General features: G+C 57.9%; 1 protein-coding gene across 7 annotated transcripts in view; it reads right to left on the minus strand.

The window, feature by feature from the left end:
• Positions 1–7,401: 7,401 nt before the first annotated feature.
• Positions 7,402–15,275, minus strand: part of SH3TC1 (SH3 domain and tetratricopeptide repeats 1) — a 66,446-nt gene continuing 58,572 nt past the window's right edge. For all 7 annotated transcript variants that reach the window (XM_078003104.1, XM_078003099.1, XM_078003101.1 and 4 more), the window contains exons 15-18: positions 13,703–13,825; positions 12,749–12,899; positions 11,474–11,670; positions 7,402–7,793 (exon numbers count right to left, since the gene is read on the minus strand). In XM_078003104.1, the coding sequence (XP_077859230.1) occupies positions 7,536–7,793; positions 11,474–11,670; positions 12,749–12,899; positions 13,703–13,825 (729 nt within the window). In that variant the 3' untranslated portion in view covers positions 7,402–7,535. The remainder of the gene's footprint in view (positions 7,794–11,473; positions 11,671–12,748; positions 12,900–13,702; positions 13,826–15,275) is intronic.

Genomic DNA, 15,275 nt, shown 5'->3' on the forward strand with positions numbered 1-15,275 from the left:
GACACACCCAGGATCAATACTTTGCATCCTTCAATCCAATCAAGTTGACACTCAATATTAACCATCATACATAGTGTCTATCTTCTTGATATTCAACATTGCATAATTTTTATAATTGCATTTCCCAACTCAGTGTTCCAGGTCCGTGAGAATGGAATTGACTTTTGTTTACTCTTTTCCCAGGAAACTTGGCTTCTTAGTGACCCTAAGAGCTGTCTGGAACGTCTTGGATTTTCTGGGTAAACAACCCTGTCATTTGTGAATCATGTCGGTTTGTTTCTTCTTTAACAATTCTTTGAATTGATTTCTTTTTCCTCGTTTTGCTGCGTTGTCTGGGACTTCCAGTATAATGTTGACGACACGATGAGCCTTGCTCTTGAACTTGAGTGGAATGTTCTGACGTCCACTGTTAGGTAAAGCAGAAAGCCCTGGTCAGGTTGAGGTCAATACCATCTCTCCTTTGCTAAGAGCATGGATCACCAGTGGGGACCCAGATCATAGGTGGCTCTGGAGGTTCCTTTGATCTGTCCCTACAGGGTCAGGGGGTTGGGGTGAAGCTTCCATAAGGGTGAAGGGTGAGCTCACAGTGGTCCCAGGGCCTCCTTCCCTCCAGGGCCCTTTCCCCGGCACAGGGAGGGCTGTCCCAAAGCATCTGGGACCCATGTGGGAAGGTAACACCACTCCTCCTCCATCACTGTGGCCCATCCCGGGTGGGGCCCTCGAAGCTTGTGCTGGAAACAAGGCTTAGGTCAGAACCGGCCCAGCTTTGCACTCCGCCCTGGATCCAGGCCGTGTCGGGAATGGGTGTGTTCACAGGGCCCGACAGTGTGAGCCGTGGCCACGCAGTGGGGTCCTCCCCACTGGCCTGGAGATAGCCAGTCTGGTGTGCGTTCCTGCACAGGAGGTGGGGATGCACACAGGGGCTCCCCTTTGGGGCCAACAAGGGTCAGGAGGTGAAGGGAGAGGCTTGCCCATGGACCTCTTGGAGTCCCTCAGGCTCTGGGGACAAGGCAAGGGGGACTGGCATGGGCTATCCTTCCCGGAGAGGCTGGGCTTGGCCTGAAGCCTGCGGTGCCGGCATTGTGAAACTGCCTCCCCTCTCAGACGTCTCTGGAAACCCAGCTCTCCTCACACGGATGGGTCCCCAGAGGTCTCCTCATCCTGCAGTCCGGGCTTATCAGAGCCGTCACAGACGAGGAGCTGACGTGTTTGCTATGAGAGGGACGAGGTGCGCCTTACTTCCTGGAGATCTCCTGGCCCTGGAATTCTCTCTTCCTGGGATGCCACACAGACCCAGCCCAAAGTGGCCGGGGTTGTGAAATCCTGTGTTTGGCTCTGGCTGGGTACTGAGGGCTGGCCTGGTGAGTACAGCAGCAGACGAACAGGGTCCAGGACAGGAGGCCATGCTCGCAGGGCGCCCACACCGGGGCTCAGGAAGTGTGCCCTCTGCTGTGCAGAGAAGGCCACCTGAAGCCCAGGCTGTCCTGGGGTCACACAACTGGGTGGAGGGTGGAGCCCAGGGGTCCCAACACCTGCCCCGCTGTTCCCCGATGGAAGGTCATTCCTGTGAGCTGTCCAGGGTCTTGGCGTGTTGAACAAAACGCACAAAACAAAGCAACGAGAGAAGTAATGAGAGACCAAGCAACAGAAGAACGGAGCAACCAAAACACAGATTTCCTGAAGAAGCAAAAGTGCAATTCACAGAGCGGGAGCCAGCTCCAGCAGGTGGCTTGAGGGCCACTCAATTGGCATGTTTATTAAGCTAAAGAACTTGGCAATATCCCTGGGTGCCCTCGAGAGACCCCCAGCTGGCTACGCCCTATGAAGGACTGGCCCATAGTCCATCAAAGGTGAAGTGGACACTTGGCCCGCGGTCCATCAGAAGCTGCGGTGGAAATTTCCGTCTTGTTATCGCAGGGGTGAGGATGTGGCCTGGGTGCCGCCCAGTCCTGCCTAGAACCGGCTGCCCCTGCAATTCTCTGGCTTGCGTGAACTGGCCGCACCTGCTATTCCTTCGCTCATGCCCCACCCTTTGGCTACCCCAATTCCACATTCTCCTGCCTTACTCCTCTTTCTCCCTTCTTCCTTAATTCCTGGTGTGGGAGCTGAATGTGAAGACCTCAGTTTGAGGAGTGGACCTGCTGGAACAGGTAGGTGGGTAGGCGAGGAGGTGGCCTAGGGAAGGGCTGCCTGGCTACCGCCCACCATGAGTCCTTCAGGGCTGGAGGGATGCCTGGGGCTCGGCCTCCCCATTCCTAGGCTTGGCCGTGTATTTGCTATTTATGCTGTGTGCCAAATCACAAATTCAGCAACCTAAAGCAACACCCCTTTATTTGGGTCAGAAGCCTCACGTGATTCTCTGCCCAGAGTCACCACAAACTGTAATCAAGGTGCCTACTGGGCTGTGATCTCCCCCACGATTCAACATCCTTCCAAATTCACGTGGTTGTTGGCAGAATTCAGCCGCGTGCTGTTGTAGATCTGGAGTCCCGGGTGCTTGAGGGCTGCTGGCTGGGGGCCGCTGAGCTCCTAGAGAGCCTGCAGCCCCTGGTGGGTTGGCCCCTCCGTGGGAAACCCACTGTTCACCGTGCTGTGCAGTGTGGAAGCTGTTTGCCTCCAGGCCAGTAGGAGAATTGGGGAAGGCTGAACCCTCTTACACAGGACTCACTTGATTAGGCCAAGCCCATCTGCAATAATCTTCCTTTGAATAACTCCAGGTCAAGTGATTAGAGACCTTAATTACATCTGCAAACCCCGTCACCCTTCCCACCTACTGCAGCCTACTTGTGGAAGTGAAATCCTATCACAGCCCAGACTCACTGTGCTGAAGGGGAAGGAGGCACACGGGGTCAGTTTAGAATTCCACCTGCCCACACTTCCGTCTGGGGGAAGGCATATTTTTCTTTTCCCTGTGTTTTTCTATCAACCCTGGAGGACCTGACAAGCCCTGGAAAATGTGATAAATGTTTCTTACCATGCTGTTGATCTTCCTAATAGCTCAGCAAGGTACATCCCATTGCCCCATTTTATAGATGAGAAAAGTGAGGCTCACGGTGGGGCAAGGCATATGAAGGGGAGCCCACCGCGGGGTGCTCTGGGTCAGGCCCAGTCAGAGAGAGGCAGAGCCTGGACTCAAGCCTGCTTCCTGCCCCTGAGCTTGCGTAGACCCCACCCTGCTGCCGGTGCACGGGTCTCCCCAGCTGCCCAGCCTGGGACCCACACCCTGCTCCCCAGGCCAGGCGCTGGACACAGGACATGTGAGTTGACTGCGGCCAAGCTCCCTGGAAACACAGCCTGGATCACTGATGGTGCCAACTGGAGTCCAAGAGCACCTTTATGCCCAAACAGTGTCACCTGGACACACTTCTCCACTCACATGGGAGACCCTCGTGGCCTGCTTGAACCCCTCTGCGGACGGGGAGCTCTCTTCTGTCTGAGCTGGCCTCTCCCATCTCCGGAGAACCCTGCTCAGGAGAGAGTTTGGCCTCACACTGGGCCATAAACCACCTCCTCTCAACTCCTGGGCTCCGTGGCGAAGGTGAGGATGATGCGGACTTGCTGGGCACCCTTGGGATGGTGGCCTGTGTGCTGCCCAATCCTTACTAGACCTGGCTGGGCCTGCTGTTCTCTTGAGTAGAGATGGTGATCTCTCTATTGAAGGGAACGGCAAGGCGCAGCCAGTTCCCTTGGGTTGCTGATCATTCCATACCCTTGAGATGGTGACCACCCCTCTCTGAGCCTCAGCTCCCTCACCCAAATGAGGGTCCAACCTGGACTCGGCCGATGTTTACCCCTGGATGAACCAGTGCAGGGAAGGACGTGGGCTCCAGGAAAGTGGAAGCGGCTGTGCTGGGCAGAGCCCCCTTGCCTCTGAGTCAGGAGAGGGGGCTGTGTGACCCTGGGCAAGGCTCTTTCCTTCTGTGTTCAGGGGAGAGCCTCCAGGGACCCCAAAAGGAGTATGATTTCAGCTCCAGTCCCAGGAGCCCCTCTGGAAGGGCCTGGAACACTCCTGGAGTTCCCTGCACCTGCCCAAGGGAGTTTCTGGAGCCCGTGCAGTGGGCGCTTGCTAAACGTGTGTGGGAAGGTGACTGAGTCAACCCGGGGGTCATGGCCGCCTCCCTCTAAAATCAGGGCAGCTGCTTCTGGGCTGTGAGCCCATTGGCTGCATAGGGCTGGGCAGGTGCCCACTGGACATCTCTTCATCTCATGCCCACTCTGCTGAAGGGGGTTGTTGTTGTGGCGGTTGTTGCCTGGGAACCAGCCTCCGATTGGCAGAGCAGGGCTGCAGACCAGTGGGCTTAGGCCTCAGCCAGCCAAGCCCGGACCTCCACCCACCACAAAACAAAGGGACTGGCTGCCTGGTTCTGCACACCAACTCTGTGCCCATCGTTTCCCATGCGTTCGCTCCTCACTGTTGGAACCTCGGGGGAGGCTTTGTCTTGGGTACAGATGAAGAGATGAAGGGTCTGAGAGGTTAAGCAAGTTTGTTACTGGAAAGGGGTCCCAATCCAGACCCCAAGAAAGGTTTCTTGGATCTCACAGAAGAAAGAATTCGGGGCGAGTCCATAAAGTGAAAGCAAGTTTATTAGGAAAGAAAAGGAATATAAGAATGGCTACTCTGGCTGGGCACAGTGGCTCACTCCTGTAATCCCATAACTTTGGGATGCCGAAGCAGGTGGATCACCTGAGGTGAGAAGTTCGAGACCAGCCTGGTCCAACATGGGAAAACCCTGTCTCCACTAAAATACAAAAAAATTAGCTGGGCGTGGTGGCAGGTGCCAGTAATCCCAGCTACTAGGAAGGCTGAGGTAGGAGAATCGCTTGAACCCAGGAGGCGGAGGTTGTAGTGAGCCAAGATCACACCACTGCATTCCAGTTCGGCCAACAGAGCAAGACTCCATCTCAAAAAAAGAAAAAGAAGAATGGCTGCTCCATAGGCAGAGTGGCCCCAAAGGTTGCTGGTTGCCCATTTTCATGGTTATTTCTTGATCATACACTAAACAAACGTTGGACTGTTCATGAGTGTTCCAGGAAAGGGGTGGGCAATTCCCAGAACTGAGAGTTTCTGCCCTCCCTTCTGAGACCATGTAGGGAACCTCCAGATGTTGCCAGGGCATCTGTAAACTGTCGTGGCGCTGGTGGGAGTGTCTTTTAGCAGCTAATGCATTATAATTAGCACATAATGAGCCATGAGGACAATCAGAGGTCACTCTCATGGCCATCTTGGGTGTGGTGGCTTTGGCCGGCTTCTTTACTGCAATCTGCTTTAGCGGCAAGGTCTTTATGACCTGTGTCTTGAGCCGACCTCCTATCTCATCCTGTGACTAAGAATGCCTAGCACCCTGGGAATGCGGCCCAGCAGGTCTCAGCCTCCCTTTACCCAGCCCCCATTCAAGATGGAGTCGCTCTGGTTCCCATGCCTCTGACAAGCTGGCCTGGGTTGAGTGTTCTCTAGTGTGTGGTTGTTGAAGCTGTTCCTAGGAGTAAGAAGTATTGTCAGTAGGAAACAGGCCTCTGTTAGCCCGGGGGCTGGCACTCTGCCCCAGTATGTCGGCCTCATTTTAGTGGTGACCAAACTGGGGCTCAGAGACATCAACTCCGTCACCCCGAACCCCCAGACTGTGCATGGTGGGCTGGGGTTTGAATGTGGGGCTTGAAGACCCATCATCTCCTCTGGTCCCCCAGTCTCTGCTGCCCAAGAGGAACAGGATCCCAGGATCCAGGCCCCTCATGGCACCAGCCAGGGTGGGTAGAGATGGGGAGGCACAGTTTCAAAGCCCCCCAGACTCTGAGGCAGGTCGTAGGCGACAGCAACCCGGACCTGCGGCCCCCACCCCGAGAAGAATGGCTGCAGGTCTGACCCAGCGGGCAGGAGGTCTGTGTCCTCAGCAAACGTGACGGCGCTTCCCGCTGCTCCAGCCAGGCCGAGCCGTCTTCATGTTTCCAATCATGCAGCCTCCAATTCCCAAGCCCAACCCCAACCCACAGAGACAGCGATCTGGGGTCCACGTGAGGTTTGTCAGCAGCTCTGACCCGCTGCTTCCCGCCAGCCCCGCGGCCGGTTCTGGAAAGCTCTCTGCTGCCCCCTGGTGGGGAGGCTCGGGGCAGGGCTCTGGCCGCAAGCGTGGGGCTCCCCTGTGGCGCTCCCAGAACCTCCCGGCTCTGTCACCTCTGCTGGGTGGAAAACCAACCCAGGACTGAAGCAGCAGATGGGTGCCTGATTCCTTATTATCAGAGCTCCGCCCACTGGCAAGTCTCTCTCCGGGCCTCAGTTTCCCCTTCCATCAAACGAGGGGCTGGGGGGATACCAAGGAGGGGTAACTGCTTAGTGAGGATGGGAGGTTTCTTCTGGGGAGATGAAAACATTTTGAAACTAGATGGCGTGAGTGGTTGCACAGGACTGTGAATCCACAAATGCCACCACATGATTCGCGTTGAAATAGTAAATCACATGCGATGTGAATGTCACCTCATTTAAAGTGTTTAAAAGACGGGCCTGGGAGAGTGCAGTGTATGTGAGAATCACGTGGGACACCCACAGTCTCGGAACCTCGGTTTCCTTGCTGTAAACTGACAAAGAGACCGTGTGAGCCGTGTTCCCTGGGGCCAAGAGATTCCAAGAAGGAAAACCTGGGACTCCTGGGACTGGGATGAGGGCCGGGGGCCGGAAGGGGAGGGGTATGTGGGGACGGCTTGGGGGCAGCCCAGATAAGACTTTCAACACTGGGCAGCAGCGTCGACACAGGCGGTCTGTGTACATCCCTGCATCTCACTTCCCAGAGGGCTGACCCGTGGCCAGAGGTGGGACTGGCCAGGCTCGGCCCAGCCAAGTCTGAGAGCAGAGGACACTGAGTGAGGGATCCTCGGGGCCACCCTCACTGGCCTGTGGCTCTCCTGACACCACAAGAGAGGTCCAGGAGCTGACCTTGGGTCCTAATGGGGACACCTTCCTGGCAGCAGGCTGGCAGGGTGGTGTGGTGGTCAGTGTACTGGGCTCTGCGTCTCCGCCCCTACCTGCTGTGTGACGGTGGGCCAGACACCTAACCTCTCTGTGCCTCTATTTCTTCAATGGCAAACAAGGGCACTAGCAGCCCCCACATCCGGGCACAGTTGCCTAAAGATTAAAGGCAAGGGTGGCACGAGAGCTACAGCAAAACCTCTCAGCAGGGAGCTGCCCATTGAGTTCCACCACCATCTCCCCTCTGGCCGCCAAGGAAACCGAGGCTCATGGTGACCTGGCCCAGGTCTGTTGGACTCAGGGTCCTTCTCATCCCCAAGATCAGAGGGCTGCCACCAGGGAAAGAGCTGGCCCCTAGACACACCCCGGAAGCACACCAGGGAAGGATGTGCTGGGGACTTCGGTATGTTATTGCAAAAAAACAAAAACAAAAAAAACCAAAAAAACAGAAAAACATGTATTGCTATTTGAACCCTGCTTTCATGCCTCCATTTCCCAGAAAATGAGCCACGGGAGACACCAGGAGAGGCAGGAGACCATCCTCCTTGCACAAAACCCACTCCCTCAGATGCTGTCCTCAGCGAGGGTGGCTGGGGGCCAACCAAGGGGCCCACCCACAGAGTGGCAGAGGAGGCAGGTTGACCCTGCGGATGTTGAGCTCTGTGGCGAAGGTCCTGGCCTTCTGGTAGAAGAAGAGCGACTTCTCGCGGTCCAGGAGGAAGTTGTGGTAGATGGTGGCCAGCCGCGTGTAGATCTTCAGCTGTGCTTTCTTGTTGCCCAGGTCCACGGCGGCTGCCAGTGCCAGCTGGTAGTACCCGGCTGCATCGAACGGGTCCTGAAGGGGACAGGCCATGCTCAGCAAAAGGGGGACTCGGAGCCTGTCTTCCCAGAGGCCGTTCCTGTCTCCGGGTCATTCCACATGTCCAGCCAATGCTGGCTCACCCCATGAGCCCCAAAGCCTGTGACACTGCTGTGGTCTCAGCTGCAGGAGGTGGGGATGACCCTGACACCCCTGGAAGCCTTCCTGTCCCTACGCCCCACTCACCCCAAGCCTCCTGCCCCAGTCCCACCCTCTCTGCAGGCAGTGGCTGCTTTCCCCATGGGCTGAGGTCAGGGCAGATCCTGCCTGCTCTGAGAGTTCCATGCAGGACCCGTGGCTCCGAGCTACAGCAGGGGCACAGTGTTGAGTGACCCAGGCTCCCCTCTGGCCCCTGTCCATGCTGACCATTTCCAGGCCCTCCACAGGCCAGGCCAGGTACAAAACCATCTCACAGGTGTCCTCTCTGGCAATGTTCCCTGAAATATTGATGGAGTGTGACTCCCCAGACATCCACTCCTGTTTTCAATGCATCTTTGGCTCAAACTCACCATCCCTGGGTTGGGATGCCATCTCCCAGACCTCCTCCTTGACCCTCCCATCCCCCACCCGGCTTCTCCCCAGGCACCTCCTCCACATGGGGGTCACCCAAGGGACCTCTCTAAGACCCATGCCTGGCCTGTCCCCCTTTACTATCTCAAGATGGCTCCCAGGGCCAAGGACAAAGTCCAAGATGCAGCAGTCCATTCCCTCACTGCCCCGCCCCACACACGGAGCAGGGGCGTGAGAAGGCCCCGAGTCACCGCCACTGGTCATCCAATGCCCCCGGCCCAGCCGAACACTGGACTCTGTGCTGGGTGCATGGCTGAGCCTAACGTCCTTGCTCCCAGTCTGAGGGACCTGGGAGTGAACACTGACCACACAGGGTGGCCCGGGCTGTGGCAGAGGGAAGCCCAGGAGCCTATGGGGGGCCCAGGAGGCCCCAGACTCAGCCGGGGGTGGGAGGCAAGGGCTTCCTGAAGGGGTGGGGGCATCCCAACGAAACAGGAAGGAGCCAGCCAAAGCATATGTCTCCGCATGTGCGTGTGTGTGTGTGCGCCTGTGTGTGTGTGTCCCTGTGTGTGTGCCCGTGTGCACGTGTCCCTGTGTGTGTGCCCGTCTGTGTGTGTGCCTGTGTGTGCGAGTCCCTGTGTGTGTGCACCTGTGCGTATGCCCGTGTGTGTGCCTGTGTGTGTGTGCCTGTGTGTGCGTGTCCCTGTGTGTGTGCCCGTGTGCACGTGTCCCTGTGTGTGCCTGTGTGTGTGTGCCTGTGTGTGTGCCTGTGTGTGCGTGTCCCTGTGTGTGTACCCATGTGCACGTGTCCCTGTGTGTGTGCCCGTCTGTGTGTGTGCCTGTGTGTGTGCCTGTGTGTGCGTGTCCCTGTGTGTGTGCCCGTGTGCACGTGTCCCTGTGTGTGTGTGCCTGTGTGTGTGTGCCTGTGTGTGTGCCTGTGTGTGCGTGTCCCTGTGTGTGTACCCATGTGCACGTGTCCCTGTGTGTGTGCCCGTCTGTGTGTGTGCCTGTGTGTGTGCCTGTGTGTGTCCCTGTGTGTGTGCCCGTGTGCACGTGTCCCTGTGTGTGTGCCCGTCTGTGTGTGTGCCTGTGTGTGCGCCTGTGTGTGCGCCTGTGTGTGCGTGTCCCTGTGTGTGTGCCTGTTCCTGTGTGTGTGCCTGTGTGCACGTGGGTCTGTACGTGTGCCTGTGTGTCTCTGCCTGTGCCTGTGTGTGTGTGCCTGTGTGTGCGTGTCCCTGTGTGTGTGCCTGTGTGTGTGCCTGTGCGTGTGTGTGTGTGTGCTTGTGTGTGTGCCTGTGTGCGTGTGGGTCTGTGTGCGTGCCTGTGTGTGCCTCTGGGTGTTTGTGTGCCTATGCCTGTGTGCCTGTGCCTGTGTGTGTGGCTGTGTGTGCGTGTGACTGTGCCTATGTGGGTGTGCCTGTGCCTCTGTGTTTGTGTGCCTGAGTGTGCGTGTGCCTGTGTGCGTGTGCGTCTGTATATGCCTGTGTGTGCACACCTGTGTGCGTGTGCCTGTGTGTGTGCCTGAGTGTGTGTGTGCGTGTGCCTGTGCGCATTTGCGTGTGCATTTCCATGTGCCTGTAGTGTGTGCAGCAGCTAGTGAGTGGCAGGTTGAGCCAGGAGACACCTAATCCACCCTATTCCAGGGCTCACTCTCACATGTAGACTAAAGGGGACCCCATTTTAGAGGCAATCAGCAAAGATGCCCATTTGCCCCTGCCTCTCCGCCAGCCTTCCAGGCCCCATCCAGCCCAGCTTTCTCTCCCACTCCTCTGGGCCCTGGGTCCAAAGCCTCCTATACAAGGAGGAGGGCGTGGCCTTCGAAAGACAGCCACCCTTGGGGAATTCCGAGGGGGCCTCCCTGTGGGAAGCTGGCCTGCGCTGACAGCATAGTCACGATGAGGCCCAGAGGGCTGTGCAGGGGAAGGCGGTGAAGGAGGCCTCTGCCCCTCGACCCCAACCGTGGACTTTGGCCTCTCAGGTACTACCTGGCCCTTTCCTTGCTCCTGGGCAGGCGGAGTGGGCGGCAGGCTTGACCAAGAGAGATAAAGGCCTCTTCTGGGAGGCCCGTCCCCTGGGTCACAGCTGAGCCCCTGAGCGGTGAGCAGCGTCCCTCTGGGCCTGACACCTGGCACCTCCCTGTCTCGCTGGGACTTGGGTGGCCACAGGGACTGCTTCTGACCACCAGGTGTCGCCAACACTGGGCAGGGGCCTCCCGGGCAGCACCAGGCCTGCGGTGGGGGATACGGGACGGGGTCTTAGGGCTGCCCCAGCTCCTCATGTTGTTCTAAGGCCCCCAAGATCTCGGTCCCTGGACTGGAGCGTCCTGGCCCCTCAGCCTATAAGGAGCACTGACACGGTGCTGGTGCGATGCTGAGGAGGGGCGGGTGCCTGCTGGGCAGAGGGGTGGAGACACCCCAGGTCCGAGTAGGCCAGTCCCAGCTCTCCAGCCCTGTAGGGCTGGGGACAGAGGGAGCACAGGTCCCAGCACCTCCCCTCGAGACAGACCCGACCCAGCAAGGCCTCAGCCTGGCTGGCTGGGACCCGGCCCCACTGCACCTGCCCTGAGCTGGGGTTTCCGTCTGTGAAGCAGATGGTAAGACACCGGCCCCACCCCACCCTTCCTGGGTGATGTGAAGATTCAAGGTGTCTCGGGACTCCAGGAAGGAGTTGCTCAGTGCAGGCTGGCACCCTGGGCAGGCTTCCTAGAGGAGGCGCCGGGATTTGTGTTGGATCTTGCAACGTGGATTCAATGTGAGGATGATGCCGTTCTCAGAAATGTCCTTCTCCCCACCCTGTTTTCTTCGTTAAATGCAACTTGACACTTGACTGTCAAGACTCAGCTTTGGTGTCACCTCCTCCAGGAGGGCCCCCCTGACTACAATCCCCCTTCTTTACCCAGAGGCCACCATTGCCCGCTCATGTGTCAGCCTCCCTGGCTGAGACTGAGTTCTTGAGGGTGGGGCCTGGCCAGCTTGGGAGCTGGGTTGTATCTGCGAACCTTGCCGGCTCCTCCAGCTGGGTGCAGAGCTTCAGGGAGGCCACTGGGCCATTCCTAAGGAAGGCTGGAACCCAGGCCTCTGGGGTCTGGGTGGAGATCCCACTCCAAGGGGCCGGGAACACCCCAAGCCCTGCCCCTCCCCACCCACCTTCAGGTCGTAGAAGATGATGTCACCGAGCACCAGGTACACCTTCACGTAGTAGAGGGTCTCCTCGTCGAACTCCAGTGGCGAGTTGCAGAGCGACAGGGCCTTGAGGTAGAAGTGCTCCGCCAGCTCGCCGTGGCCCAGTCGGTGGTGCAGGGTGGCCAGCCGGTGGTAGGCCACACGCTCGTTCAGCCGGTCCCCTGGGATGCAGGCCAAAGGGGCAGGTGTGAATACGTGGCTCCCTGGGGCAGGCAGGGCACAGGCCCCTCAGGAGCAGGTAGGCAGACCCTGGGCAACAGCTGGCTTGCCTCCGGGCACCTGTGGTCACCTGGGCAGCTCTGGCCAGTCCCTTCCAGGTTCCCAGACTCACTTTCCCATCTGCAAAGCAGAACTAATAAGACCTGCCCCCGTCTACTGTGAGGCTTTGGCAAAGTCGGACTTGGATGGCCCAGCTCTGTGCCTACACATACCCACCTGCCTTTGCTCACTGGTTTTAACCAGGGAAGCCCAAAAGCCATGCAGTCCAGGTGCTCCCGGGTACCAGGGCTCCAGGCAACCCACAGACATGACATCCGACTCCTCCTGGGTGTGTCATGATCAGAGCCCCCTACCTTGGGGAGTCACTGCGTGCCTGAGCTCCAGGTCCCCCCACAGATGCGCAAACCCACCCAGGCTGTCTCCGATGTCCTCCCCTTTCCAGGGCGAGTGCTGTGGAGCCTGCATTTGATGCATTCCCACACAGCTGCACACCTACTGCGTACTGGACCCCGGGCCACAAGGCGCTGGGGCATGCAGTCTGCCCAGGGCTCCCTGTCTCTGGAGGAGGACAGACGACCCTGGCACAGCACCAGGGGATGCCCGGCCTTAAGGGGCAGGCTGCTGGAAGGTGAACTGGGATTTCATCAGCCAGAGAGCTGCGTGGTTGATGAGGGTGGGAAGGGCACAAGAGAAAGGGAATGTGCCACTCAGTCTGGTACATACAGGGACCAACGAGATGCCTGGCATGTCTCGAAGACAGAGGGCTCACTGGCGGCCCTTGTGGTCAGCAGCGGGAAGAGGCAGAGGAAGCAGAGCTCAGCCAGGCAGGGAGCTCTCCACTGTGTGAGAGACCTCGGGCTGTGCCCCACGGCCGGACGGGGAAGCCAGCTGGGCAGATCTGCCTGCCTGGACAGGAGACCAGGAAAATCCCACAGCTGTTTCAGCTCCTGCCCTGCAGACCTGGAGGCTGGGCTCTGGCAAAGTGTGGGTCCTGGCAGGGCAGGGGCTCAGGGGACTTACCCAGAGTGATGCTGAGTGCTAGGGCCATGTGGGCAAACTCCAAGCCCTCCTGGGGCTCCTCCAGCGTGGCCAGCAGTGCCACCAGCTTGTTGCACAGTCGCAGCTCCGCCTTGCGGTTGCCCGTAGTCACTGCCAGGGGCAGGGCCCGGTCCTACCACACAGGCAGGTGGGGTCAGGCTTCCCGCAGCACCCACCTTGCCCAGTACCCTCCTCAGAGCTCGAACATGTGCTTGGAGCTTCCCACGCCCCAGCTACCCCTGGACCTCGACACAGCTCTGTGCTCTGGGATAATGCATGGTTCAGACACCCAAGTTGGGGGCTGAAGAGTCACCTGAGGCCCATCCTGCTACACCCGGCAGCCTCAGACCAGCCTCTCCCACCTGGGCACCAGGGGTCTGACTGCGGGGAGCCAGCACTCCTCTCTGCTCTAAAAACACATTTATCCGTGCCCAGGGCTGAGCCACACCGTGAGCTCAAAGGGAGAAGCCGTCCCCGCTTTGGGGTGCAGGCAGACCTGGGCCCTGGCCCTGGGCCTCACACTGACATGCTGTGTGTCCTTTCACATGTCCCTGTGCCTCTCTGAGCCTCAGTTTCCTCATCTGGAAGATAAGGACAGGACTTCCCACTCATGGTTGCTTGAGATCATCAGGTACAAGGGTAGAGCCACTGTCATGTCCAGGCTCCGAGCGTTTGTCCCGGGCAGGAGGCACGGTCAATATCATTCCCGGTGAGACCACTAGGCAAGGGTAGAGCCATTGCCATGTCCAGGCCCCAAGCGTTTGTCCCGGGCAGGGGTCATGGTCAATATCATTCCCGGTGAGACCACTAGGAAACTAAGCATGGGCATGGGTGGCCCTGCCTCCAGGTGGGAGGCCTCTGCCCTGCCACACCTGTGCCTCAGCCCTCCAGGTGCCCCCCTGAGGCCCACCCACATCAGCCCACAGGCCAGCTCACCCGGTAGAAGGACACGGCTTTCTCCCGCTCCCAGGCCCCGTTGAAGAAGATGTCTCCAGCTGCCTCAAACAGCTCCAGCCCCAGGCTGGGGTCGCCTGTGTACAGGGCCACATTCTGTGCCACCTGAAAGGAGACAGAAGTTCCCTCAAGACCCACACCTGGCGAGGTGGCCACACCCACCCTCACCAGCCTCCTTCCTCTCACATACTGCAGGTACACCTGAGCATGTTTCAGACCCTGTGCATTAGGGCTGCCCCCACCACTGGCATGAGGACAATGAATTGATGCTCCTGAGTGCCAGGAGGTGACTGAGCAGCTGCAGCCCAGAAGCCCGACACCTGTGAATCCTACCACCAGGGCTAGCCCTAGCCCACTCCCCCTGCACTCAAACCAGTTTCTGTGGCCCCCAGATTGCTGGGAGCCCATCCCCTGGCTCCTTTCTGCGTTGCCACATCCCTGCCACAGCTCAGGGCTGCACGTCAATAGTGTTTGTGGGTGGGCCTGGTCCCCTCTTGGCCATGAGCTCTTGATCCCTCTCCTCAGCTCAAGGAGGTCTACAGCAGGTGCTCAATAATGAAAGCTTCACCAGGCTCGTGGGCTTCACAATTTGTTCCAGATCACACTGTGTTTGGGAAAGCCTCTGGAAACAGCCGCTATGATAGATGCATTTTGTAAGCAGAAGTGTCATGTATCACTTTGAGCAAGTTCTTCTGTGTGTTAACTGAGTGGCCACATTATTTGAGCATGTGCTGTATACCAGCAGGTGCTTGGCACTGTGAGGGGCCACGCCTCTGCCCTCAGGGAGAAGATGCTGGCCACTGGGGGAGGATATGAGGGAACCAGTTGGAGGGAGGGAAAAGGCATACAACAGGTGCTCAGCAGTGGCTCAGGAATGAGTGGATGGATGGATGAATGGATGAGCAGAAGTATAGACACACGGATGGATGGATGGGTGTGTGGATAGATGGATGCTTGGATGCTTGGATGGATGGATGGATGGATGGATGGATGGATGGATGGATGGATGGATGGATGTATGGACGGACGGACGGACAGATGGATGGTTGGACAGATGAATGGATGGATGGATGGATGGATGGATGGATGGATGGATGGATGGACGGACAGACGGACAGATGGATGGTTGGACAGATGAATGGATGGATGGATGGATGGATGGATGGATGGATGGATGGATGGATGGATGGGTGGTTGGAATGATGTGTGTATGTATGTATGTATGGGTGAGTAGATAATGTATGGATGGGTGGAGGGTAGATGATGTATGTACATATGGATGGATAGATGGGTGGATAGACAAATGTATGGATAAACAAATGGACAGATAGATGAATGGAGGGATGGATTAATAGGTAGATTGGTGGGTGGATGGATGAAGGATGGATGGACGAACAGGTGAATGGATGGATGGGTGAAAGGATGGATGACGGAAGGATGGAGGATGGAAGGATGGATGGATGATGGATGGATGGATGAATGGATGATGGATGGATGGAAGGATGAACAGGTGAATGGATGGATGATGGAAGGATGGATGGATGAATGGATAAAT

The sequence above is a fragment of the Macaca mulatta genome, chromosome 5 (assembly GCF_049350105.2).
Source record: "Macaca mulatta isolate MMU2019108-1 chromosome 5, T2T-MMU8v2.0, whole genome shotgun sequence".
Classification (NCBI taxonomy): domain Eukaryota; kingdom Metazoa; phylum Chordata; class Mammalia; order Primates; family Cercopithecidae; genus Macaca; species Macaca mulatta.